The sequence below is a fragment of the Acinonyx jubatus genome, chromosome A1, assembly GCF_027475565.1.
Source record: "Acinonyx jubatus isolate Ajub_Pintada_27869175 chromosome A1, VMU_Ajub_asm_v1.0, whole genome shotgun sequence".
Classification (NCBI taxonomy): Eukaryota; Metazoa; Chordata; class Mammalia; order Carnivora; family Felidae; genus Acinonyx; species Acinonyx jubatus.
Window position 1 is genome coordinate 557,282 of NC_069380.1, and position 26,048 is coordinate 583,329.

The 26,048-nt window shown below is 38.9% G+C and overlaps 1 protein-coding gene across 4 annotated transcripts in view; it reads right to left on the minus strand.

Annotated features, from left to right (window-relative positions):
* Nucleotides 1-26,048, minus strand: part of CENPJ (centromere protein J) — a 52,612-nt gene that overhangs the window by 2,784 nt on the left and 23,780 nt on the right. For 2 of the 4 annotated variants that reach the window (XM_015077765.3, XM_027064479.2), the window contains 8 exons: nucleotides 21,074-21,239; nucleotides 17,478-17,720; nucleotides 13,677-13,761; nucleotides 5,119-5,183; nucleotides 4,507-4,626; nucleotides 1,385-1,525; nucleotides 975-1,059; nucleotides 553-673 (listed from right to left, as the gene is read on the minus strand). In XM_015077765.3, coding sequence (XP_014933251.1) covers nucleotides 553-673; nucleotides 975-1,059; nucleotides 1,385-1,525; nucleotides 4,507-4,626; nucleotides 5,119-5,183; nucleotides 13,677-13,761; nucleotides 17,478-17,720; nucleotides 21,074-21,239 — 1,026 coding nt within the window. The remainder of the gene's footprint in view (nucleotides 1-552; nucleotides 674-974; nucleotides 1,060-1,384; nucleotides 1,526-4,506; nucleotides 4,627-5,118; nucleotides 5,184-13,676; nucleotides 13,762-17,477; nucleotides 17,721-21,073; nucleotides 21,240-26,048) is intronic. The other 2 variants (XM_027064481.2, XM_015077767.3) reach the window with 2 other exon arrangements.

Here is a 26,048-nt window from a genome sequence, read left to right on the forward strand (position 1 = left end):
GAAGACGTCACTAGGAAGAATTCTCTAACTTCAAGAAATGTAACACTCAGAAGGATAAAGAGGTTGTTATTTTAAAAAATTGAGTCAGGGAGGCCAGGGAAGTAAAATGCTAATCAGGCTGGGACAGGGAGATCCAGCAAATCAAAATATAAGCCAGAGAAGAAATAAACAGTCTAATTCAAATACTGCTGCCATTGTTTGGTTATTCTTAAATACTGGGCAGCTTTCCTTCTTTGTGTCTTATTCACTGTTTTCCAGTTTCACCAAATTTAATTCTGTACAAATACTTGCCATTCCCCTTTTGTCATGTGCTATACAGACCTCCTTTAAGTTTCTGTAGAGTATATATTAGAACCTATACGTCTCTAACGAGATCTAAACTCCAAAATGCTGAAAACTCTTCACCTGCTCTCAAAGTGTGTATCTGTGCTCAGTGCTAAACTCACAAACATTCTGAATGACTTATACAAATGTTTTAAGACTTTCAAAATTCACTTGGAAATAGAAGTTGAAAATTGACAAATCTAGAAGCAAATTTAACAGCTATCATACCTTTGTACTCTTACAATTGTACCATCTGGAAAAATACTTTCTTCTTGTCCATCAGGAAATAGGTTTTTGATCGTCTGGTCAGGAAACGTGATTTCTTTTCTCCCGTTCGGGAAGTGTTTTTCTGTTTAAAAAAAATTACTATAAATATTTTTATTTATTTTATTTTTCTGGGTTTTTTTTTTTAAGTTTATTCAGTTTTTAGAGAGACAGCGTGAGCAGTGGAAGGGCAGAGAGGGGGTACAGAGGATGCAAAGCAGGCTCTCCGCTAACAGCAGCAAGCCTGATGTAGGGCTTGAACTCACAAACTGTGAGATCATGGCCTGAGCCGAGGTTAGATGCTCAACTGACTCAACTACACAGGTGCCCCTTATTTTTTTAAAAAGGAAACCATGTAATTAAGAAAGGGCAGAACAAGTTTTTACCTATTTGTCCACTTGAGAAATGTAAGACTTCTAGACCTTCTGGGTAAGTAGTGTGAGTGGTCTGGGCAGATGCATAGTAGTAGATCTGTAAAGACACAAAGTCAGTATGCTTTTTCTCTGGAGATGTTTGTTGTTTTCTTTTTTTTTTTTTTTTTAATTTAACGTTTATTCATTATTAAGAGACAGACACAGAGCGTGAGCAGGGGAGGGGTGGAGAGAGAGGGAGACACGGAATCTGAAGCAGGCTCCAGGCTCCGAGCTGTCAGCACAGAGCCCGACGCGGAGCTCGAACTCACGAACCGTGAGATCATGACCTGAGCCGAAGTCGTTACCTGACCGACGGAGCCACCCAGGCGCCCCTCTCTGGAAATGTTTAAGCCATGGAGAAAAACACTGCTATGTAAACCTACCACTCTCTCATCTGGCATGACTTGCTTCACATCACCATTAAAGAAAGTGACGGTGACAGTCTTCCCATCTGCACTCACTTCTTTTCGAGTTCCATTTGGAAACAATATAACATGGCACCCATTCTTATAAACCTTTTCTATCTACAAAATAAGAGAAACAAGATTATCAATATGAGAGATTTCCTCCTGAGACCAGATGATAAAAATGTCCCTCTTTTCCAAATTGACTACTTTGATATCTCTCGTAATACAAGCAACATTGTCACAAAAGGAGAAAAGTTAATAAACTCCCAAGTATCAACACACCACCATTCTTATGTCACCTATTCTACCAAAACCAACTCATTTTTTGCTGAATTTTTTTTTTTTAGAGTATAGTTGACTGTACACAATATTAGTGTCAGGTGTACAACACAGTGATCTTACAAGTCTATCCATTCTGCTCTGCTCACTTGTGGCTTTCCCATCGGTCTCCAAACTATTACAATATCATCAACTACATTCCCTGTGCTGCACCTTTCATCCCCATCCCCATGATTTATTCATTCCCTAACTGGAAGCCTGTTTTTCCCACTCCCCTTGACCCATTTTGTCCATCCCCCGACCCCTTCCCCTCTGGCAACCATCAGTTTATTCTCTGTATTTATAGGTCTGATTCTGCTTTTGGTTTATTTATTTAATTTTTTAGATTCCACATGAGTGAAATCATATGATACTCAGTCTGACTTATACCATCCAGGTCCATCCATGTGGTTGCAGATGGCAAGATCACATCCTTTTTATGGCTGTGTGATATTCCTCTGTGTGATATTCCTCTGACACACACACACACACACATCTTCCTTATCCATTTATTAATGTACACTTAGTTTGCTTCCATAAATTGGCTACTGTAAATAATGCTGCAATAAACATAGGGGCACATACATCTTTTCAAATTCAGGTCTTCGTTTTCTTTGGGTAAATACCCAGTAGTGGAATTACTGGATCATACAGTATTTCTATTTTAAACTTTTTTAGGAACCTCCGTACTGTTTCCACAGTGACTGCACCACTTTGCATTCCCATCAACAGTGTACAAAAGGGTTCCTTTTTCCCCACATCCTCATTAACACTTTTTTGTCTTTTATTTCAGGCATTCTGACAGGTGTAAAGTGATATCTCCTTGTGGTTTTGATTTGCATTTCCCTGACAGTGATGATGAGCATCTTTTCATGTGTCATCAGTATGTCGTCTTCGGAAAAATGCGTTCACATCCTCTGCCCATTTTTTAACTGGATTATTTGTTGTTTGGGTGTTGAGTCGTATAAGTTCTTCATATATTTTGGATATTAACACCTTATCAGATATATAATTTGCAAATACCTTCTCCCATTCAGTAAGTTGCCTTTTGTTTTGTTATTGGTTCTCTTTGCTGTGTGCAAATGCTGTGTGCAAAAGCTTTTTATTTTGGTGTAGTCCCAATAGTTTATTTTTGCTTTTGTTTCTCTTGTCTTAGGAGACATATCTGGAAAAATGTTGCTATGTCCAATGTCGAAGAAAGTACTGCCTCTGTTCTCTTCAAGTACTTTTATAGTTTTAGGTCTCACATTTAGGTCTTTAATCCATTTTGAGTTTGTTTTTATGTATGGTATAAATAAGTGGCCCAGTTTCATTCTTTGCTGGTAGCTGTCCAGTTTTCCTAACGCCATTTATTGAAGAGACTATCTTTTCCCCATTGGATATTCTAGCCTCTTTTGTCAAGATTAACTGACCGTATAAGTATGGGTTTATTTCTGGGCTGTCTATTCGGTCCCATTGATCTAGGTGTCTATTTTTGTAACAAACTAATTCCTTCATCATGGTATAACCTCCATGCTGTTTTCTCTGAATTCATGAAAAAGACTTTTTACAGTTTATTTGATCAAAACAGGGTCACATACAACACTTGATATATGTCTTAAATCTCAACCTTTAACAGTCCCTGCCCTGCCCCTTTTTAATGATAATTACTTATTAAAGGACCTGGGTCATTAACCATATAAAATTTCCCACACTCTGGAATTGGTTGACTGCTTTCCCATTATGGTGTCATCTAACATGTTCTCATATATCCTTATACTTCCTGGAAACAAACTAGTAGTCACATCTAGAGGTGTGATTAAATTCTGGTTGAATTATTCTGACAAGAATACTCTCTAGGAACTGATGAGAGCTGCTTATAGCTACACATTCAGAAGGCAATCCCCTGCTGTCCTCATGAACTCAAGACCAACTGAGTCACATTAGTTAGATCTGCCATGAAGCCCCATCAACCTGTCATCCATGGGTTCATGGTTTTTCATGACTACTGCCCAGAACCTGTATTTCAATTAGAGATTGCAAAGTGATGATTCTCAAGTTTTCTCATTCCTTTTCCACTTATTAGCTAGAATTCTTCTTAAAAAAAAAAAAACACCTTTTCCTGTACCAACTCTGCTTTAGTATAACAAATTATTGGTGGGAAAGTCTAACTACTTCCTTTGACTATTGTTATTTTGTCCTTTCTACTCAAAACTAGCAGTGAATTTTGGCTTTATCATTTCAATTAAAATGGGTCAAATTAAGGTATTCAGAAAAGTAAATTTTCTATAAACCTGAGGAAAAACTACCTCATTCCCTCCCTGCTAACAAACCCTGTTTATGTCCCCCTTCCCTTTTCATTCTTACTTCTAGCTGGAACACTAAGCCAGGCGATTTCCTGCTCAAAACCTTTCCTAAGCACAAGAATAAAACTGTGCAGCTAGAGATGGACAGAAAGGCTGCAGGAAGGATAAGGCCTAGAACAGAGGCTTCTAAAAAGTACCAAACATTACAAAGGCTTTTTAGCTATGTTTAGAGAAAGAACAGAGTTTAAACAAAGAACTGTATTCCCTCCTTTGCTGTATCCCTAAACTAGAAAGGGCAACTAAATGCCTGTGTGTGTCTAGCATTTTTAGAAGTCCAAAGACTCAAGCTAAGGTCACACCCCAAGGAACTAAAGTTCGTAAGGTCCCTCAGTGGTCTTGAAGATCAATTATTTTAGAATCTTAAGTGTTCCAATTGTACTTTAACCTATACTTCTTTCTTATAATATTCATTATTTAAAAAAAAAAAAGTTTAACCTTTCCATCAGGATGACTGATTTCTCCCTGGATTTCTTCTTTTTCCTCTTTTTTGTCATCCTTTTTATATTCGGGATCTGAAAGGTCCACTGATTCAGGGGGCTCCCTGGGTGAGGCAGTCTGTAAGGACAAAAGGCTCTATTTCATCTGTCATAAAGGACATGTAATAACATTTCAAGCAGCTAAAATTTACATTTATTTCCAAATGCCAGATTCTCCTATTATAGGATTTGACAGCTAGCATTTGGTGTTTATAAAAAACATTTATAGGGCGCCTGGGTGGCTTAGTCGGTTAAGCGTCTGACTTCGGCTCAGGTCATGATCTCACAGTTCTGGGGTTGAAGCCCCACATCGGGCTCTGTGCTGACAGCTTAGAGCCTGGAGCCTGCTTCAAATTCTATGCCTCCCTCTCTTTCTGCTCCTCCCCCACTCATGCTCTGTCTCTCTCTCCTTCAAAAATAAATAAAAACATTAAAAAATAAAAAATAAAAAAAACATTTACAATGTTAGGTAAAAAACCTTTATAAATGGTTTAGAAACTTAAGTCAGTTAACTAAGCAGTTTCAAGCCTGAGTAATCTATGTTTAAATATATAAAAATATAGAGATTTACTTGTCCCTTATCCAAATTGCCTAAGTCACGAGGAGGCACAGTCTTGGATCTTCGAGATGGATTACCTGTTAGAATATAATTGTCGGAGTTAGTTTTCATATTTAATTGAAAGTTTTAAATTTACTTAATATTATGGTCAAATATTTCCTTAGTTCATATCCTTTTGTGAACTACTATCCTTTACCCATTAGCTAAGGAAGTCTTAATATTTTTCTTTACTAATTCATAGGAGTTCATTATAGAACTTCAAATATTTATTCAGGCACTTAAGTCCAGTGTGACCCAAGAAAGACAAGGACAATATCTATCTTCTGAGAATTTACAATCTGGAGGAACAGACAGGTGCTCAACTAACCTAACAGATGAATCCAAGGTATTTTGGAGCTAATCACAAGGACTTTAGTTAGAGGTTAGATGTAGGGTAGATATAATAGAGGCATCCAAGAATACATCTCGAATTTTGCTTGACAAAATAATTGGGTATTAAAATCCAGACCTAATTGCTGTGGTTTAAACTGTTTAGGTTATGACCAGCACACCAATCATATACTATATTAGTAATACATACGTTATAGAATAAGTGTATACACATATACACACACTCACCAACAACAAATTAAGGTGAATTTTAAAAAATATACTGACATTCTAATATTTTTTTCCTATGATGCCCAAGGGGAGGGTGGGTGATGGGCATTGAGGAGGGCACCTGTTGGGATGAGCACTGGGTGTTGTATGGAAAACAGTGTGACAATAAATTCCATATTAAAAAAAAACAAAAAAACCATGCCCAAAATTTGCAAGTTTGTTTCAAGTACGTGCCACTGGATGCTACACAGAGAGCACACTAAAGAACAGAAGCAGAGTCCATTCAGGCAGTTGGCGGGCATCTGAGAAGGCTTGTGCAGTACCCAGGGAGACAGAAATGTTCTGACTGCACTGTGTTAAATCACTGATAGGTTCCAAAGAGCTGGGTTTCATATGGTTCAACCTAATTTATCAATTCAGAAACTATCAACATCAGAAGGATTAGTTTAGAGATCCCTGGGAGTGCATTTTGGCTTGGGCAAACGGGTAGATGGTAGATGGTTCTGGGGACGAGAGGAATGCTCTGTTTTGATGTGATAAACGAAGAACAATTGCCTGCACCTTACTTACATGTGCAAAGTAAGCTCTGTTGGACCTCACTCCTAAATGTTTTAACCATCCTCCATAGAAAAGACTAATATCCCCATCTTAGAGGTAAGGAAAACGAGGCTGAGGTTAAATAACGTACCAAAGTTGTCAGCTAATAAAGCAAACCAGGATTCAATCCTATGAAGCTTAATTCTTCTCTCAAGCTGTTCATGAGCAGGAACTGGAAGCCTCTAAGCAGAGACCCACTGAGAGGACCAGGACACATGAGCAGGACATGGAGCTCTGACTCCTGAGTCTGTGTTCACTACTTTGAGTATAAACATACCTTATAAAATTACATATCTTATAAAAGTTGGGACAGATTAAATTAGTTAATAAACAGTGCCGGAATAGCTAGATATAGACAATATAGGAGGATAGCTTTATGACCACAAGATAGGGAAGACTTAAGAGGCACCACCCATAAAGTAAAAAAACTGAAATTCAACAACATTAAGTAAGAATCTTGAGAATTGTGGGTAACTGTAAGGTACCATCAAGCATCATGGCAGTATAAGTCATTCCTTTTTTCCTTCCCTTTTTAAACAACTAATTAGACATCTATAACCAAATGAAAGTACCTCAGCACCTCATACCAAGGGATCTGGGAGCTTTCCTGCCCACCTGGGCATCCAAAAATAGGACCTCAGTAAGGGATGCATATCCAAGGGAGTTAGTGAACCTGCCCGTCCCCATTCACCATGACTGGAAAAGAAACCCAGAGAGCACAAACCTTGGTGGATATCCACAGACAAAAGAGAATTTGCAGAAGTCTAGTCCACCCTGAGGGGAGATTCCAACATGCCACTGGAACAGGACAGCGATGAGTTTGGATGCAGAGAGGGAGGAACTTGCCAGAGCTGCTCCCCTCCCCAGGGAGACGCAGCACACTAAGTTGTTTGGCAGTGGCAGTAACAACCTCTCCAAAGGAAGTGATAGCAAAGCAAAAGCAACAAGTGACTGCCCAGCTAGGCCAGTTACATGGGTTGTGGCTAAAGAAACATCTGTCTCCAACAGCACCCAGATCTCTGAGGAGAGACCCCCATGACTTGGAGAAGGAAAGAGAAAGGGAAGCAAGCATACTAGAATATCAAAGGTCATTACAGGAATGTTGTTCCTGCTGTCTGCTTCAGCACTTCAACATGAAGTCCACCCACAAGCCTCTGGTAGTACCCCACTCGAGGATCTTCCCTCAGGCCCACAGGTACCCCCAAAGCCCAAGTGCTAAACCCACACCTCTCCTAACTCTGCTACCAGCTCCTTATGTGCCCTCCCAACTACAACCAAAGAGCAAGATTCAGTAAACAGGGAGCATGCTCAGAAAATAGGCCACAGTTGGTAAGCAGGGGAATAACTACAAATTTGGGCCATTTTACCACCTTCTGGAATACAGAAGAATGGTTTCTAACAGCTAGACTGGTGAACTATAAAAACCAAAGAAATCATAAAAACTAAGAAGGTATCTGCTATTTCAAATGGGAAAGCAGAAGTCCATAGCTACAAACAGTATAAAAAATTAAGGAAACATGGCATCACAAAAAGAAACTAATAGGTTTCTAGCAACAAAACTCAAAGGCATGAAATGCCTCATCTGATAAAGAATTCAAAATTGCTCTTGTGAAGAAATTCAACAAGTTACAAGAAAACTCAAAGACAATTCCATGACGTCATGGAATAAAATTAATGAACAGGAGTTCTTTACAAAACAGACTGAAATTATAAACAAAAACCAAACAAATTCTGGACCTGAAGAATTCAACAAATGAGATGAAGATGCAATAAAAAGCATCTGTAGCAGAGCAGAACACATGGAAGAGAAAATAAGTGACTTGGAGGACAGGAATATAGAAATAACAACAGAAGAGGCATAGGAACTAAGATGAAGAAAGAGTGAGGAAAGCCAACAAGAGCTATGAGATTCCACCAGAGAGCCAAATATTGGAAGAATTGGGGTTCCACAAGAAGAGAAGGGACAGAGAGTTTATTTAAAGAAATCATAGCTGAGGAGCGCCTGGGTGGCTCAGTTGGTTAAGCATCCAATCTTGGCTCAGGTCATGATCTCATTGTGAGTTCAAGCCCCACATCAGGCTCTGTACTGACAGGTCAGAGCCTGGAGCCTGCTTCAGATTCTGAGTCTCCCTGTCTCTGTGGCCCTCCCCCACTTGTGCTTGCTCACTCTCTCTCTCTCTCTCTCTCTCTCTCAGAAATAATAAATGAATAAACTTTAAAAAATAAAATACAGAAATAATAGCTGAGAACCTGTCAAACATGGGCAAGGACTTGAACAAACAAGTCCATGAAACTAATAGGACACCCTATTACCTTAATGCAAGACCTTCTCCAAAATACATTATAATGGAACTGTCAAAAATTAATCACAAAGAAGAATCTTAAAGGCAGCCAGGAGAAGGAAAAAAAAAAAAAGGTAACATACAAACCCCCCCCCCCCAAAAAAAAACCCCAAGACAAACCAAATGAGGCTACCAGTGGATTTCTCAGCAGAAACTCTACAGGCCTGGAGACAGTGGAATGATATATTCAAAGTGATGAAAGATAAAAATTGCCAGCCAAGAATATTATATCCAGGAAAATTATCCTTCAGATATGAAGGAGAAATAAAGGCTTTCTCAGATAAACAAAAGCAGAGGGAGTTTAATCACCTGCTGTGCAAGAAATGCTGAAAACAACTCTTCAAGCTGAAACAAAAAGATGCTAATCAGCATCATGAAAACATGTAAAAGCAAACAACACAATGGTAAAGATGAAAAATTTATAATCAGGGGCGCTTGGGTGACTCAGTCAGTTGAGCGTCCGACTTCGGCTCAGGTCATGATCTCACAGTTCGTGGGTTCGAGCCCCGCGTCGGGCTCTGTGCTGACAGCTCAGAGCCTGGAGCCTGCTTCCGATTCTGTGCCTCCCTCTCTCCCCTCTGCCCCTCCCCTGCTCATGCTCTGTCTCTCTGCCTCTCAAAAATAAAGAAACATAATAAAAAAATTTAAAAAAAAAAGAAAGAAAAATTTATAATCAATTACAGAAAACTCCAAATCTACAATAAGATGGTATATTAACCACTTAACTATAGTATAAAGGTTAAAGGAAAAGAACATTAAATAACTATCACTCAGTGGTAAAAAGCTAAAAGTTTTTCTTTGGAGATTAGGAAAAAGACAAAGATGCCTACTTTTACCACTTTTATTCAACATAAAATTGGAAGTCCTAGCCACAGCCATTAGGCAAGAAAAATAAAAAGCATCCAAATTTATCCAATTTGAATTAGAAGCAAAAGTTTCACTATTTGCAGATGACGTACTAAATATAGAAAACCCTAAAGACTCAACCAAAAAATCTATTAGAACTAATAAATGTTGTTGTAAAGTTATAGGATACAAAAATTAACAAAGAAACCAGCTGAATTTCTATGCACTAATAACAAGCTATCAGAAAGAGAAATTTAAGAAAACAATTCCATGTTACATCAACAAGAATAAAATATCTAGGAATAAATTTATCCAAGGAGGTGAAAAACCTATAGTCTGAAAACTGTAAGACTGATAAAAGAAATTGAAGATGACACAAATAAATGGAAAGATACATTATACTTCCGGGAAGAATTAAAATGTTCATACTACCCAAAGCAATCTACAGATTCAGTGCAATCCCCATCAAAATACCAAAGACGTTTTTCACAAAACAAAGAATGCTAAAATTTCTATAGAACCACAAAAGACCCCAAATAGCCAAAGCAATCCTAAGAAAAAAGAACAAAGCTGGAGGCATCACAATTGCTGGTTTCAAACTATACTGCTAAACTAGAGTAATTAAAACAGTATGGTACTGGCATAAAAAAGGACACACAGACCCATGGAATAGAACAGAAAGCCCAGAATTAAACCCTCACATATACAATCAGTTAATATTCAACAAAGGAGCCAAGAACACTCAACGAGGAAAGATAGTCTCTTCAACCAATGATGTGAAAACCGAACACATGCAGAAAAGTAAAATTGGATCTCTTTTTAGACCATTCATAAAATTAATTTGAAATGGATTAAAGACTTAAACATAAAACCTGATACCATAAAACTTCTAGAGGAGAACACGGAAGTAATCCCTTGACATTGGTCTTGGCAATGATTTCTTGGATATGACACCATAAGCACAAGCAACAAAAGCAAAAATCAACAAATCAAAAATCAAAAGCTTCTGCACAACAAAAGAAACAATTGACAAAATGAAAAGGCAACACACAGAATGGGAGAAAACTTTTGCAGAGTTAATATCCAAAATACAGAAAAACTCATATAACTCAATAACAAAATAATGTAACTGAAAAATGGGCAAAGGAATTAAATAAGCATTTTTCCAAAGAAGACGTACAAATGACCAACAGTACGTGAAAAGATGTTCAACTTCACTAATCATCTAGGAACTGCAAATCAAAAAAACCACAAGATATCACTTCACACTTGCCAGAAAAGCTATCATCAAGAAGACGAGATGTAACAAGTATTAGCAAGGATGTGGAGAAAAGGAAATCCTGATGCACTGTTGGTGGGCATATAAACTGGTTCATCCACTATGGAAGTTCCTCAAAAAAATAAAAATAGATCTACCATATGATCCAGCAATGCCACTTCTGAGTACATACTCAAAGGAAATAAAAACAGGATATTGAAGCCTATGTTTACTGCAGCATTACTCACAATAGCCAAGATATGGAAACAACCTAAGTGCCCCTCAATGTATGAATAAAGATGTGATATAGATACACAACAGAATATTATTTTGCCATGAGAAAGAAAGATATACTGCTATTTGCAATAACATGGATGGACCTTGGGGACATTATGCTAAGTGAGGTAAGTCAGACAGAGACAGACAAATATTGTATGATATCACTTACAAGTGGAATCTAAAGAAGCCAAACTTGTAAAACAAGAGTGAAACCATGGTTACCAGGGAGGGGGAGTTTGGTGGATAGGGGAGATGTTGTTTAAAGGTACCAACTTGCAACAAGTAGTAAATAAGTCCTAGAACAGTATAGTGAATATAGGTAATATTGTATTATAATGAACAATTTGGCTAAGAAACTAGATCTTCAACTCTTCAACCATTAAAAAGATATAATAACTAGGTGTGCCTGGGTGGCTCAGTCGGTTAAGCATCCAACTTCGGCTCAGGTCATGATCTCATGGTTGGTGGGTTCGAGCCCCACATCAGGCTCTTTGCTGACAGCTCAGGGCCTAGAGCCTGCAATGGATTCTGTGTCTCCCTCTCTCTCTGCCCCTCCCCTGCTCACGCTCTCTCATAAATAAATGAACATTAAAAAACTTTTTTTAAAGATACAATTATGTGATATGATAGAGGTATTAATTATCACTACACTGGCAATCATAATATATAAATACATATATCAACATTATTATATACCTTAAATTTATACAATGTTGTACGTCAAATACATTTTCAATTAAAAAAAGGAAAACAGTTTTGGTTCACCAAAAGATATCATAAAGAGCAAAAAGGCAGGCCACAGACTGGAAGAAGATATTTGCAATGTGTGTAACTCTTAAATGATTACAACGGAGGGAGGGGAAATCCCCCCACAAACCAATAACGAAAAAGACAACACCACAGAATGAGTAAAAGACCTGATCAATTTTTCTCATAGAGGGAATCTAAATAGGTAATAAACATAGGCAATGGTATTTAACATATTTAGTAATCCCAGTAATGCAAATCAAAAATATGATGAGATAGTTTTCATCCATACCAGACTGGCAAAAATTGAAGTCTGACAATACCAAGTATCAACAAGGTGTGGAGCAGTGCAAGCACTTACATTACTTTGCTGGTTAGGCAGTAAAATCATTTTGGAAAATGTCTTGGCAAAATCTATGAGTGTTAAAGATATTCTTACTGATTACCCAGTAATTGCAGTATGTGCCCTAGAGAAATGAATGTAACCAGAGACGTTTATGAATGTTCACAGCATCATTGTTTAACATCCCAAACTTAAAAAAAATGTAACCATCAACAGGTTAATTTTAATATATTCATAAACATTCAAACTGCCTTGCAGGAAAATTAGTGAACTAGAGTTGCAGATCAACATGACTCTCAAAAACAATGTACAATAAAAGACAACAGAATACATACAGCATAACTATTCAGAAAGTTCAAAAAGCATTTTTGTAGGACTGTACTTATAAGAGTAGAAACTACACAGATAGGGAATGTAATATGATCATGGAGGTGAGAGCTCTGGGGTGCTGTTACTCTCTTTATCTTGCTGGTATTTATCCAAGTATTTCCTTTACAACCATCAAGCTGCATATGTTATATCCACTTTTATAAATTCAATTCATGAAAATAATTTCTAAAAATTCCTGGTAAATTAAAAATCTAGTTGTGAAAACAAAAGTTAATGAGAGAAAATATATATTTGTGACCTAAGGATTGAGAAGGATTTCTTAAAGTCATAAAAAAAGATGGATAAATTCCATATTAAAAGGAAAAACATGTATATAAAAAACACAAACCAAAAGCTAAACCCGTACTGGGAAAAGATCGTGGCAGTGTTTGTAACTGAGAAAGGATTGGTACGCAGAATAACTTCAATAAAGAGAAGCCACTCCCTAAAAAGTTTTAAATGGGCAAAAGAAATGAACAGGCAATAAACAAAAGAGGAAACCCAAATGTCCATTAAATATACAAAAAGATGCTCACATGACCTTACCAGGAATCAGAGAAATGCATATTAAAATTACACTAACCCACCATTTCATGCCCATCTGACTGGCCACAGTCTTAAAGTCCGACCAGGTCAAGGGTTGGTAGGCACAAAAAGCATACTCTGCTGACAGCAAAAAAACTGGCAAAGCCACTTTGCAGAGCAAAGGGAAAATCTCCTCCAGTAGCACAAACCTGGTATGACCCAGCATCCTACTCTTGATATGTATCCTGGAGAAACTCACATGACAGATATTTTCTTCAGCCTTATTCATTCTATTGACACACTGGGGGAAAACATGAAGTCCATCAATAGGAAAACTCAATTGTGCAAATATACATGGAATCTGTATAGCTATTAAAATCAACAAACTAGAGTTTTATATGTATTAATGTGGGTATCAAAATATTGAGAGAAAAAAGCAAATTGTAGAGGGATACATAGAAACAATACTATATTGATTTATGGACATAATGTAGTAAAAGAATGAAAAACAAGCAAAGGAATGTTGTCAGGGTGGAAGTAAGTTGGGGAGAATACGTAGGGGCTTCAATGATATTTTACAATGTTTTACTTCTTATATTAGGTGTAAATTCTCTATTCTTTAAATTCCTAATATATTTTGTAAAAATATCATGCAACTTCTTACCTTGTGTTGGCAAATGGTTTTTCTTGTATTTTTCTACCTGGGTTCCTGAAGAAATCTGACTCTTTTGTAATCGAACTGATGAATTCTATAGTATGAGATAATTTTGAATATAAAATTAGTGCTTGTCTACATATTAGTACAATGAATGAAACTAAAACTCAGCTTGCAAGGAGAATGGCCTAAGTTTGTTTATGTTGTTTTCATTTATCATCACTACAGGTCAGAGTGAACAAGCTATTATTTATGAATGTACTATACACACACACAGACACACACACCACCTTTGGAAAAACAGATGGCCCTGAACAACGCTGTGGGGGTTAGGGGCACTGATCCCCGAAGCAGTTGAAAATCCATGTACAACTTTGGACTACCTCAAAATGTGACTACTAATAGCCTACTGTTGACGAGAAGCCTTACTAACAGTATAAACAGATTAGCACATATTTTTATGTCATATGTATTATACACCATATTCTTTTTTTTTTTTTAAGTAGGCACCACACCCAGTGTGGAGCCCAGTGCAGGGCTTGAACTCAACCCTGAGATTAAGAGTCAGACGCTTAACTGAGTGAGCCACCCATGTGCCCTATGTATTGTATTCTTACAATAAAGTTAGCTAGAGAAAAGAAAATGTTATTAAGAAAGTCATACACTCAGGGGCACCTGAGTGGCTCAGTCGGTTGAGCCTTCGACTTCGGCTCAGGTAATGATCTCCTGGTTCATGAGTTGAAGCCTGTCGGGCTCGCAGGTGTCAATGCAGTTGTCCCCCTCTCTCTCTGTCCCACCCCTGCTTGCACTCTCTCAAAAATATATAAAATGTTTAAATAAAACTTTTTTTAAATTTAAAAAATGAAAAAAAATTGTACGGAAGAGAAAATATATTTACAGTGCTGTACCGTATTTATTGAAAAATTGTGTGCAAGTGGACCCACACAGCTCAAACCCATGTTGCTCAAGGGTCAACTGTATATTCATTCTTCAAGTGAGGGCATAACAGACAACATAAAATGAAAGTCTTCTGTAACTGTTGCCAGATTAGCCAGAGAAGAGGGCAGTTAGTTACTCCTCAACATCAGCAAAACCCCCTTATCTCTACCTCTTGCTCCACTTTGAGCCCTAGCTCCTTACTAAGATGGCTCACCACTGCCTCCTTCTAGGGATGGAAATTTCTCACCCTCAGAATTTACACCCCTAGGTTTAGAGGCAGGGTACAGGTAGGTCTTCCTTGCTCCCCATCACTGATTCCAACCAAATCTCTCTCCTGCCTAACCACCCCTGTCCTAGTTCTGTGTCTCATGTCCACAACTCACCCAACACGTACTCACCTTGCCAGGAGATAACTCCACTGCCTTAGCTTCAGTTTCCCAACCTACTCTATCCTCCCTCAGCCATGGACACCAATGGACAAACTCTACAACTGGTCATTATCAATATGTGCAATTACCAATAACTGCAAACATCTCATTTTCAAAGCCTTTGAATCCAGAATGTGGGGAATTCTACAAAATAATTACCCTGGTCTACTGAAAAAGCCAATGCCATTTAATAAAATGCTATAGTATTCAGGGGTAAGATGCCATGATTTCTGCAATTAGCTTCACATGGTACAGCAAAACACATACACACAAGTGGTTAAATATTAACAGTGATTGAATCTAGGTGACTCTTCAGGTGGTCATCCTATTGTTCTTTCAAATGTCTCTATTTGGGGAAGCTGTTATAATAAAAGGTTTGGGGAGGTGGGGAGAACCCCACTTTCTTCAGACTGCTATATCTAGCTCATTCCTCTAACACCCTAACTCCACCAACTGTACAGGGTCCTACAATTCATTAATCCATGTAGATTTTCTATGTCCCTCAAAACCTTATGGTCTTATGCAGCTTAAACCAAGTTTCACCGCAGTGACTCTGGTTGCATATACTGTTGCCTCCATGCCCTCACTCACTTTGTGGTATTCACCTGGATGACCACACCTCTTCTAAAATATAACTCTCCACCACCTTACAACCAAAATGCTGAACAATAATGCAAACAACTCTCACCTGAAATATATGATCTCTAACCTACATAGGCTCCCAAAGCAGTCCAGGAACCAGACTACACTTCCCTAGTTCCTTTGCCTTTCACTCTCCTTCTCTCATCTCCCCAAACCTCCTACATCTTCACTCTCAGCTGACGACCAAGCTTTCACTTCACTAACAATACTAACATTAGGAGGGAGCTTCCTACCATCAGGTACCACACATTGAGCCTGGGTTCCACACCTTCAACCTTCTGCTACCAGGCACATGCTGTCCATGCTCCTGGCCAAGGCCAGACCCTCCCTTCATTCCCTAAATCCCCCCTTCTCTCATTTATGAACATTGCTCCAACAATTTCTTCCCACCTTCTCCTGCATCGGCATTTTCCTCTTTACTGAATCAATTCTGTCAATACAGAAACACTTGTTACTTTTCCCATTAAAACAAACAAAACAAAAACAAAAACAAAACAACCTTTCCTACAGCCACTACCCCTTCTCTTTCCATTCACTGCAAAATCTCTCCAGAAAGTTCTTATTCTCTGTCTGAAACTTCTCATTCTCTCTTATCTAGTCAGGCTTTTACTTTCAACACATTCCTACGTGGTAAATCCAATGACCAATTTTCAGCCCTCATCTAACTTAGCAGCAACCTTTGACATCGCTGGCCACTCTCTCCTCTGGGAAGTACTTTCTTTACTTGGCTCTCAGGACACCACACTGGCTTCCTTAACTCCATCCTCTGGTTGTCAATTTTCCTCCCCCCATCTTCTCACACTCTGGCTCAGTACGTGGATCTCTTTACTACCCACACTTTTAGCTTTGGTGAACTCCGCCAGCCCAAAGCTTTACCACACATCCTGATGACCCCTAAACTTTCAGCTCCAATCTGACCTTCTCCTGCTATGTACATAACTTCCCAGACAACATCTCAACCTGAGGGCTAATAGGCATTTCAAATTTACCCACCTAAACCTGAGATCCTAATATCCACGCTCCCAAGAAATACATGCTCTTTTCTTGTGGTCTCTTACAATAAATGGAAACTCTATTATGCCAAATCACTACACTACACTTGGAAGCCATTTTTTTTAAAGTTTATTTATTTTTGAGAGAGAAAGAGACCGCATGAGCAGGTGAGGGGCAGAGAGAGAGAAGAGAGAGAGAAAGAGAATCCTAAGCAGGCTTTGCATTGTCAGCAGAGAGCCTGATGCAGGGCTAGAACTCACGAAACTGTGAGATCATGACCTGAGCCAAAACCAAAAGTCGGATGCTGAACCAACTGAGCCACCCAGGAACCCTACTGGAAGCCATTCTTGACTCCTTCCTTGCTGTCACATCCAATATCCAGCTTATCAACAAATCCTATACACTTCTCAGCCCTCCACTGCTGCCCTTCCAGTCTTAAGCCCCTCTCATCTGTGGTGTGAATAACAGTAACAATCTCCTAACTGGCATTCCCAATCATGCTTATAACCTTCTCCTCCCCATTCAGTCTACAGTCAACAGCAGACAGAGTGACCTTACTAAAATAAAGGATCAGGCCCCCTCTTCATAAAGACCATAGCCCTCCATAGCTCCACTTCTCACTCAGAGGAAACACCCAAGGGCTTACAGGAATCAACTAAGGCCTAATGAACTCTGTCCCACCTCCCTCTATCACATCTCTGATCACATCCCCTACCATTCTCCCCACTTCCTCTGCTCCAGCTCTATAAATTTGAGGGCTCAAATATTTAGTATCTTCCTGACTTGACAAAACTGGCTCCAAACCTACCATGGATCCATCTTTTTTTGTGGCAGTCACACACGGACCCATCCTTATGTTGCTCTCTGTAGCTTCTGCTTTCTTCCAGGCGTCTAATCGGAATCTTTCCATCACTTTTATTTCTTCCCTGAGGTCTGTGTTCTCTCTGACCAACATTTCTATTTGGCTTCTAAGACGGCCATGTGTGCTTGACCATTTTGCTTCCTTTCTTTTCAAATCTTCCTGTAAATCTGCTATCTGCTGTTTCAAAGCCTCTCAAAACAAAACAACAACAAAAAATTACTAGAATAACGCAATAGAAGAAAAGAGATACATCATCAAAATATAAGTGCTGCCGTAGCACAGGCAGCAGAAAAGGGAAGGCTTGGTCAATCACATTTCAAAAACATCAAGTTTTTCATGAAAAGGGAATGGAGTTCAGGGTAAAGACTCACCTCATACCATCAACAAAACTGATTCCAGAAGAAGGAAGGCACTACTAAGAAGTTCACTGCAATAACACTGTCATGAGGTAATAAAGGTCTACACTAAGCTTATTAATTGAAATAGAAAGAAAGACAAATGGGAGATTATCTGGTAAAGAAAAAATTAACAGGAATCATGACTAACTGAATGAAGAGCTGAGGTAAAGGGATGAATAAAACATTCAAAGTCAAAACCACCAGCCCTGAAAGCAGATTCTGTTTCAGATTCATTAGAAGAAATGGGTTTTAAGAAACTGATCTGTTTCAGATGGACTAAATGACATATGTGAAGAAACTCCTAGAAATGTCTAGAAGCAATTTGCAACTGTACAAATAAAAATCAAGACCAATGTCAAAACTAAGGAAAAATTCATCACCTACATGGCTTATGTGGGTGCATGATATGGGGAGTGCCTGAAAGCTGAGGCAAGGAGCATGAGCAGAAGCAAGATCTCCTTGCCCACCACCTGAGAACTCACCTGAAGGCAGTGAGGAGCCCTAAGGAGCTCATTAATACGCATGAAATAAAAAAGTACATGGCAGCAAATGAAGATGAAAACATGACAGTCCAAAACCTTTGGGATGCAGCAATGGCAGTCCTAAGAGAAAAGTATATTGCAATCCAGGCCTACCTCAAGAAGCAAGAAAAGTCTCAAATACATGACCTAACCCTACACCTAAAGGATCTAGAAAAGGAGTAGCAAATAAAGTCTAAAGCCAGCAGAAGATGGGAAATAATAAAGAATAGAGCAGAAATAAATGATATTAAAACAACAAAACCCAGCAGAACAGATCAATGAAACTAAGAGCTGGTTCTTTGAAAGAATTAATAAAATTGATAAACCCCTAGGCAGACTTATCAAAAGGAAAAGAGAAAGGACCAAAACAAATAAAATCATGAGTGAAACAGATCACAAACAACACCACAGAAATACAGACAACTGTAAGAGAATATTATGAAAAACTATATGCCAAAAACTGGGCAATCTAGAAGAAATGGACAAATTCCTAGAAACATACAAACTACCAAAACTGAAACAGGAAGAAATAGAAAATGTGAGCAGACCTATAACCAGCAAAGAAATTGAAACAGTAATCAAAAATCTCCGAACAAACAATAGTCCTGGGCCAAATGGCTTCCCAAGGGAATTCTACCAGACATTTAAAGAAAAGTTAATATATATTCTCGTCAAACTGTTCCACAAAACAGAAATGGAAGGAAAACTTCTAAACTCAATCTATGAGGCCAGCATTACCTGATTCCAAAACCAGACGAAGACCACACTAAAAAGGAGAATTACAGACCAACATCCCTTCTCAACTAGATATTAGCAAATCTAATCCAACAGTACATTAAAAGAATTATTCACCACGATGAAGTGGGATTTATTCCTGGGCTGTAGGGGTGGTTCAGTATTCACAAATCCATCACCATGATACACCACATTAATAAAAGAAAAGTACAAGAGCCATATGATCCTCTCAATTGATACACGAAAAGCATTTGACAGAATAAAGGACCCATTCTTAACAAAAACACTCAACAAAGTAGGAATAGAGGGAACATACCTCAAAATCATAAAGGCCATATACGAAAGACCCACAGCTAATATCCTCCTCAATGGGGAAAAACTGAGAGCTTTGCCTCTACAGTCAGGAACAAGACGGGGATGTCCACTCTCACTCTCACCATTTCTATTTAAACACAGTACTGGACGTCTTAGTCTCAGCAATCAAACAATGAAAAGAAACAAAAGGCATCCAAATCAACAAGGAAGAAGTCAAACAATCATTATTCGCAGACAACATGTTACTCTATGTAGAAAACCCGAAATACTCCACCAAAAAATTGCCAGAACTAATACATGAATTCTGCAAAGTAACAGGATATAAAAATCAACATACAGAAATCTGTTGCCTTTTTATACACCAATAATGAAGGAGAAGAAAAAGAAATCAAGGAAGCGATCCCATTTGCAATAGCACCAAAAACTGTAAGATACCTAAGAATAAACCAAATCAAAGATTTGAAAACTACAGAACACTTATGAAAGAAGTTAAAGACAACACAAAGAAGTGGAAGAACATTCCATGCTCATGGATTGGAATAACAAACATTGTTAAAATGTCTATACTACCCAAAGCAACCTACACATTCAATGCAACCCCTATCAAAATACTACCAGAATTTTTCACAGAACTAGAACAAATAATCCTAAAATTTGTATGGAGACACAAAAGACCCCAAATAGCCAAAGCAATCCTGAAAAAGAAAAGCAAAGTGGGAGGCATCACAATTCTGGACTTCAAGCTGTATTACAAAGCTGTAGTCATCAAGACAGTATGGTACTGGCACAAAAACAGACATATAGATCAATGGAACAGAATAGAGAACCCAGAAATGGACCCACAAACATATGGCCAACTAATCTTTGAGAAAGCAGGACAGAATATCCAATGGAAAAAAACAACAAACAGTGCTGGGAAAATTGGACAGTAATATACAGAAGAAAACTTTTTGGCTTTTCAAAAATAAATAAATAGTTAAGAGTTTGCAAGTATTAATAACTGGGGGAAAAGAGGCCCGAAAGCTAGGAGAAACATCAAAGACAAGCTAACTAAAACAGATTTTTACTACAAGACCAGAAAGTCAAACCAATAAGTGAAAGAGAAAGGTAACTATTAGAGAAAAAAATACAAATGTAGTGCTGGGAAAGATTGGTGAGCAAGTGCTCTACCCAAAGGAAGAGTGCAAGATTTACAGTTAGTACAGAGGGCTTCAATTCATATAAATGAACAGAATTAACAGCATTTGGTATGTGGGACATTAAACAGGTCAATGCAACATGACACTGGTGAATTTCCAACTCTTGGCTTATTAATTCACCGATGCCGTTATTGTAGTCTTTTTTTTTTTTTTTTTTGGAAGACTTTGGTAAGAAAACAACTGATATATTTCACTCTAAAAGCCAAAACTACAAAAAATGTTCTTCATGTAGTATCTCAGATTATTTGTTGAGTCAATGAATGATTAATAAATTGATACCCAATTTCTCTTTGACACATCATATAACTCTGAGATCCTTACTAGACTGTCATCCTTACTAACTTATATAAGTATAACGTAAAGAACTGGCATACCTGTATTTCTTCACGTTCTTTTTTATCTGGAAAAGTTCTTGCAACTGTAGTATACTTTTCAAAAACTTTCCGTTCCTTCTGTAGCTTCCTCATTTCCTCCTTTTTAAACTCTTCTATCCGAGTCAATTCTTTTGCTTTCTGTTGTTCAAAGTCTGTAATTTCTCTCCTAAAATGACCAAACCGTGTTATCATCTAAAGGGACCATCTTAATGGAGTAATCCACATGTGGTACAAAATGGAACACCAGGGACAGCCTAGGAATGTAGGAACTGCTGGTCTTAGTGAATCCATCTTCCATCCATCGTACTGAAACAGCTGTCAATTAATTCCATGAAGCATTTCCCCAATAAATATTCATTGAGCATTTGCTATGAATCAAGCACTACCCTAGGTACTGGAGAAACCACAGTGAAAAAAAACAAACATCCTTATTCCCATGAAGCTTCTCATTCTAATGGGAGAGACATAATAATAAACGAGATAAAATATATGGCACATTAGAAAAGTGTTAAGGGGAAAAATAATGCAAGTAAAGAGTGTAGGAAATAGCAAGGAGACTGAAATTATGGATGGGGTCATCTTGCTGAGATAATATTTGAAGTAAAATCTGAAGGGACTGAGAGAACAGCCACGATGATATATGGACAAAACAGCTCGGGAAGAGGAAACATCACAGGCAAAAAGCCCAGAGGTAAGAATATGCCTGATGTGTTCAAAGATCAGCTAGGAGGCCAGGGTAGCTAAAACAGAGCGAACAAGAGACAGAACAGCAGGAAAAAGTGTCAAAAAACAAACAAAACAGAGGGCCCAGATGAATTCAGGTCTTATAGACCAGTGTGGGGACTTTGGTGTTTAGCTTAGGAGAATGCCGATCAGAGAAACTGTCATAACCCAGGTTCATTCTGAGGCTCTGTTAAGAACATATGGAGAGTGACGCCGGCCAGATAGTGGAACAGGACGTCCCCAGCTCACATCTCCCTACACAAACAACAATCTGACAGCCAACCACAGATAAAACTGCTTTTGTGAGAGCTCTAGGATCCAGGTAGGAGGTTGAGAAACCCCAGTGAAGCCTAAGGCTGAGGACAGCCACTTTGAGAAGACAGTCCCATGGCCCAGTGGCAGGCTTACCAAACATGGTCCTAGCTACAGGCCTAAAACAGCCCAGTCTGTCTGGAGGCTCGGCTCCAGCCCCATCTGCCAAAGGACCCAGGAGGAGCCACACCCAACTGTGTCCCTGGTAACAGGCCCACAGACGTCAGTCGTGACTATAAAATCAGAAACAGTCCTGTAACCTGGCTCCAGCCCTGCTCTATTATGGTACTGGAGTCAGTCCTGCTCACCCAGGGACCCAGCAGGAGGACTGAGGAGCCTAGCAGGAAGCTGCTCAAAACCTGTAGGAGCCACACCCATTCTCACTCCTGGTAACAGACCCACTGTCTGCACACTCAACAGTGGACCTGAAAGCAGCCCCATGATGTAGCTGCTCTGGTCCTAGAGCAGTCCTGTGCAACTGAGGATCTGGTAGGAACCACATCCGTCATGTCCCTGTTCACAGACCTGCCAATTAAGGACACTGTGGACTCGGCAGTAGGCACACTACAACCCCACTCAATTATGATCCTGGAGGCAGACCATCAGTCCAGGCATCCAGCAAGAGAAGGTCTTTACCTGCCAAAACTGGTCTGTTAAGACAAAAAGAGCTTTTTGGCCTTTCAAATGCAAAAATGTCAACACAAGAATTAGGCAAATGTGACACCACCAAAGGAAACTAGTAAATTAATAAGGCTCCAGTAACCAATCCCAAAGAAATGCAGATCTAGGAACTGACAAAGAATTCAAAATAATTGTTTTAAAGAGTAAACTACAAGAGAACACAGATAAGGGCGCCTGGGTGGCTCAGTCGGTTGAGCATCTGACTTCGGGCTCAGGTCAGTATCTCATGGTTCGTGAGTTCAAGCCCCACGTCGGGCTCTGTGCTGACAGCTCAGAACCTGGAGCTTGCTTTGGGTTCTGTGTCTCCCTCTCTCTCTGCCCCTCCCCCACTCATGCCATGTCTTTCTTTCAAAAATAAACAGTAAAAAATAATTTTTTTAACAACAAAAAAAAAGAGAACACAGATAAACAACTCCACAAAATCAGGAAAATAATACCTGGGGACAAAAACAAACAACAAGTTCAACAAAGAGACAGAAATCATTAAAAAAAAACCCAAAACTATAGTTACTTAAAACTAAATAAATAAATAAAACTTAAGGGGTGCCTGGCTGGCTCAGTCAGAAGACCATATAACTCTTGATCTCAGGGTCACGAGTTCAAGCCCCACAGGGGATGTAGGGATTACTTAAAAATAAATAAAATAAATAATACAAAAACAGAAATTCTGGAGCTAAAGAATACATGAATAAAGTGTAAAATACAATACAGAACTTCAACAGCAGACTTAAGCAGAAGAAAGAATCTGTGAACTCAAAAACAGATAATTTGAGGTTAGCCAGTCAGAGGAGAAAAAAGAAAAATAATGAAAAAGAGTGAAGAAAGCCCATGGGATCTATGGAGCACTACAAAAGAACCAATATGCTCATTATGGAAGTCTCAGAAAGAAAAAACAAGCAAAATCAACAACCCCCTTAGAAGACTAAGAAAGACAGAAGACTCGAATAAAATCATAAATGAAAGAGGACATGTTGCAACAGATGCCCCAGAAATAAAAAGGATCGTATTATGAACAATTATATCCCCAAATCTGGATAATCTAGAAGAAACAGACAAATTCCTAGAAACATACAACCTACAAAACTGAATCTAAAAGAAACAGAAAGGCTGAAGAGACCCATAATAAGGAGATTGAATCAGAAATCAAAAACCTCCCAAGAAAGAAAAGTTCAGGACCAGATGGCTTCCCAGGTAAATTCCAGCAAACATTCAAAAAAGAATTAATACTAATCCTTCCTGAACTTCTTCCAAAAAAAGAGAAGAAACACTTCCAAACTCATTTTATTATGAGGGTAGTATCACTTGGATGCCAAAGTCAGACAGTGACACCACAAGAAAACTACAGGCCAATATCCCTGATGAATATAAGATGTAAAAATCCTCAATGAACACTAGCAAACCAAATCCAACAGCACATTAAAAGGATTTACACCAAGACCTAGTGGGATTCATCCCTGTAACATAAGGCTGGCTCAACATATCAAATCAATTAATGTGATGCAAACTGGTGCAGCCACTGTATAAAAGTTTGGAAGTTCTTCAAAAAATTAAGTATAGAATTACCATATGATCTAGCAATTCCAACCCTGGGTATATACCCCAAAGAACTAAAAACAGAGACCTGAACAGATATTTGTACACCAATGTTAGTAGCATTATTCACAATAATCAAAAGGTAGAAACAACCCAAATGTTTAGCTGTAAGCCAAGAAATGCCAAGGATTGCCAGCAACACACTTCTCCTACCCCACCCCTCCCCGTCGGCCCTCACCTTCCCCAAGAAGATACTCTCCTCCAATACAAAGGAGATACTCTCCTCCACCTCCAAAAAAAAGAACGGCTTCTCCCCCTCCCCCTCCTAAACAAAGGGCATTGCCATCTCCACCACCAAAGTGTGGGTTCTCCCATTCTCCACTTACCAAACAAAGAACCTCCCCAGTCACCAAGAGACATTCACATTCATTAATATCAAAGCATAGGAAAGGGTCTTCCCCAAGCCGATCTACCCAGGAGCCCCAGTTACCACAACCAAACAGCATTCACCCTCACAATGGCTTCGAGGTCCTCAGACCTCAAGTCCTCCACCTGTTCGAAGAGGAGCATCATCAATCACCCCAAAGTAGGCAGTCCCGATGTCCAAGTACTAGGCCCATCAGGAGAGTCTCCAGGACTCTGAAACCCAAAAACACAAAACAGGCTGCCTCACCAAGCCCTCAGTCTGTAAGGAGGGTTTCATCCTCCCAATCTGTCTCAGGATCTCCTGAGCCAACAATTAAAAAGCCCCCACCAACTCAGTCTCCTGTCCAGTCTCAGTCACCCTTTACCAACTGGTCACCAGTGGTACCAGTCAAAAAGGCTAAAAGCCCAACACCAAGCCCATCTCTGGCGAGGAACTCAGACCCAGAAAGAGGTGGGAAGAAAAAGAAAAAGAAGGACAAGAAACACAAGGAGGATAAGAAGCACAAGAAGCACAAAAAACACAAGAAGGAAAAGGCCGTGGATGCACCTGCTGTGGCTGCTGTACCCCTGCAGCCATTGCTGCTCCCACAACCACATCAGCACAGCCAGAACCAGAGGCAGAGCCTGAGCCTAAGGAGACCAAAAGCGAGCCTGAAGACAATCTCGATGACTGAGAAAAGCACTTGAGTGAAAAGGCACTGAGGTCGATGTGGAAGGCTCAAGGGTCCCCACAGTCTTAGGTGGGAATGTGTGTTATGATGTACATTTTATTTGGTCTGTACACAATTCAATTTCAAAATTGCTAAAATGTGTTTGAGCTTTAGACTATAACATTTGTTGTAATAATTGCTAGGTTGAAGTTCACCATGTAAAAAAAAAAAAAGGGCACGGATTTGCATTGCAAACCAAAGGTGTCCACAGTGTATTAGTGACATTCTTTCATTGACAGCTGACATAAATTCATTTCAAGTGAAATATTTTAAACCAAAAAAAAAAAATCCCCTTTTAAAAAAAAGGAGGGTTTCAATATTGTGGGCATTCTTACAGTTTCTTTAAAGGCCTTGGTTATTCCTAGAGGTTTTCCTTTCTTTTGTTTTTTTTTTTTTTCTTTATTTTTTTCTCATTTGAGTCTTAGCACCCATTTAAGTTATGATGCTTGTAAACGTTGTAAACGTTGCAAGGACCACAAAGTACCAGAGACATCACTACAAGCATAAAACCTACAGTTAACACAATGACTCTAAAACCGTATCTTTCAATAATAACACTGAATGTAAATGGACTAAATGATCCAATCAAA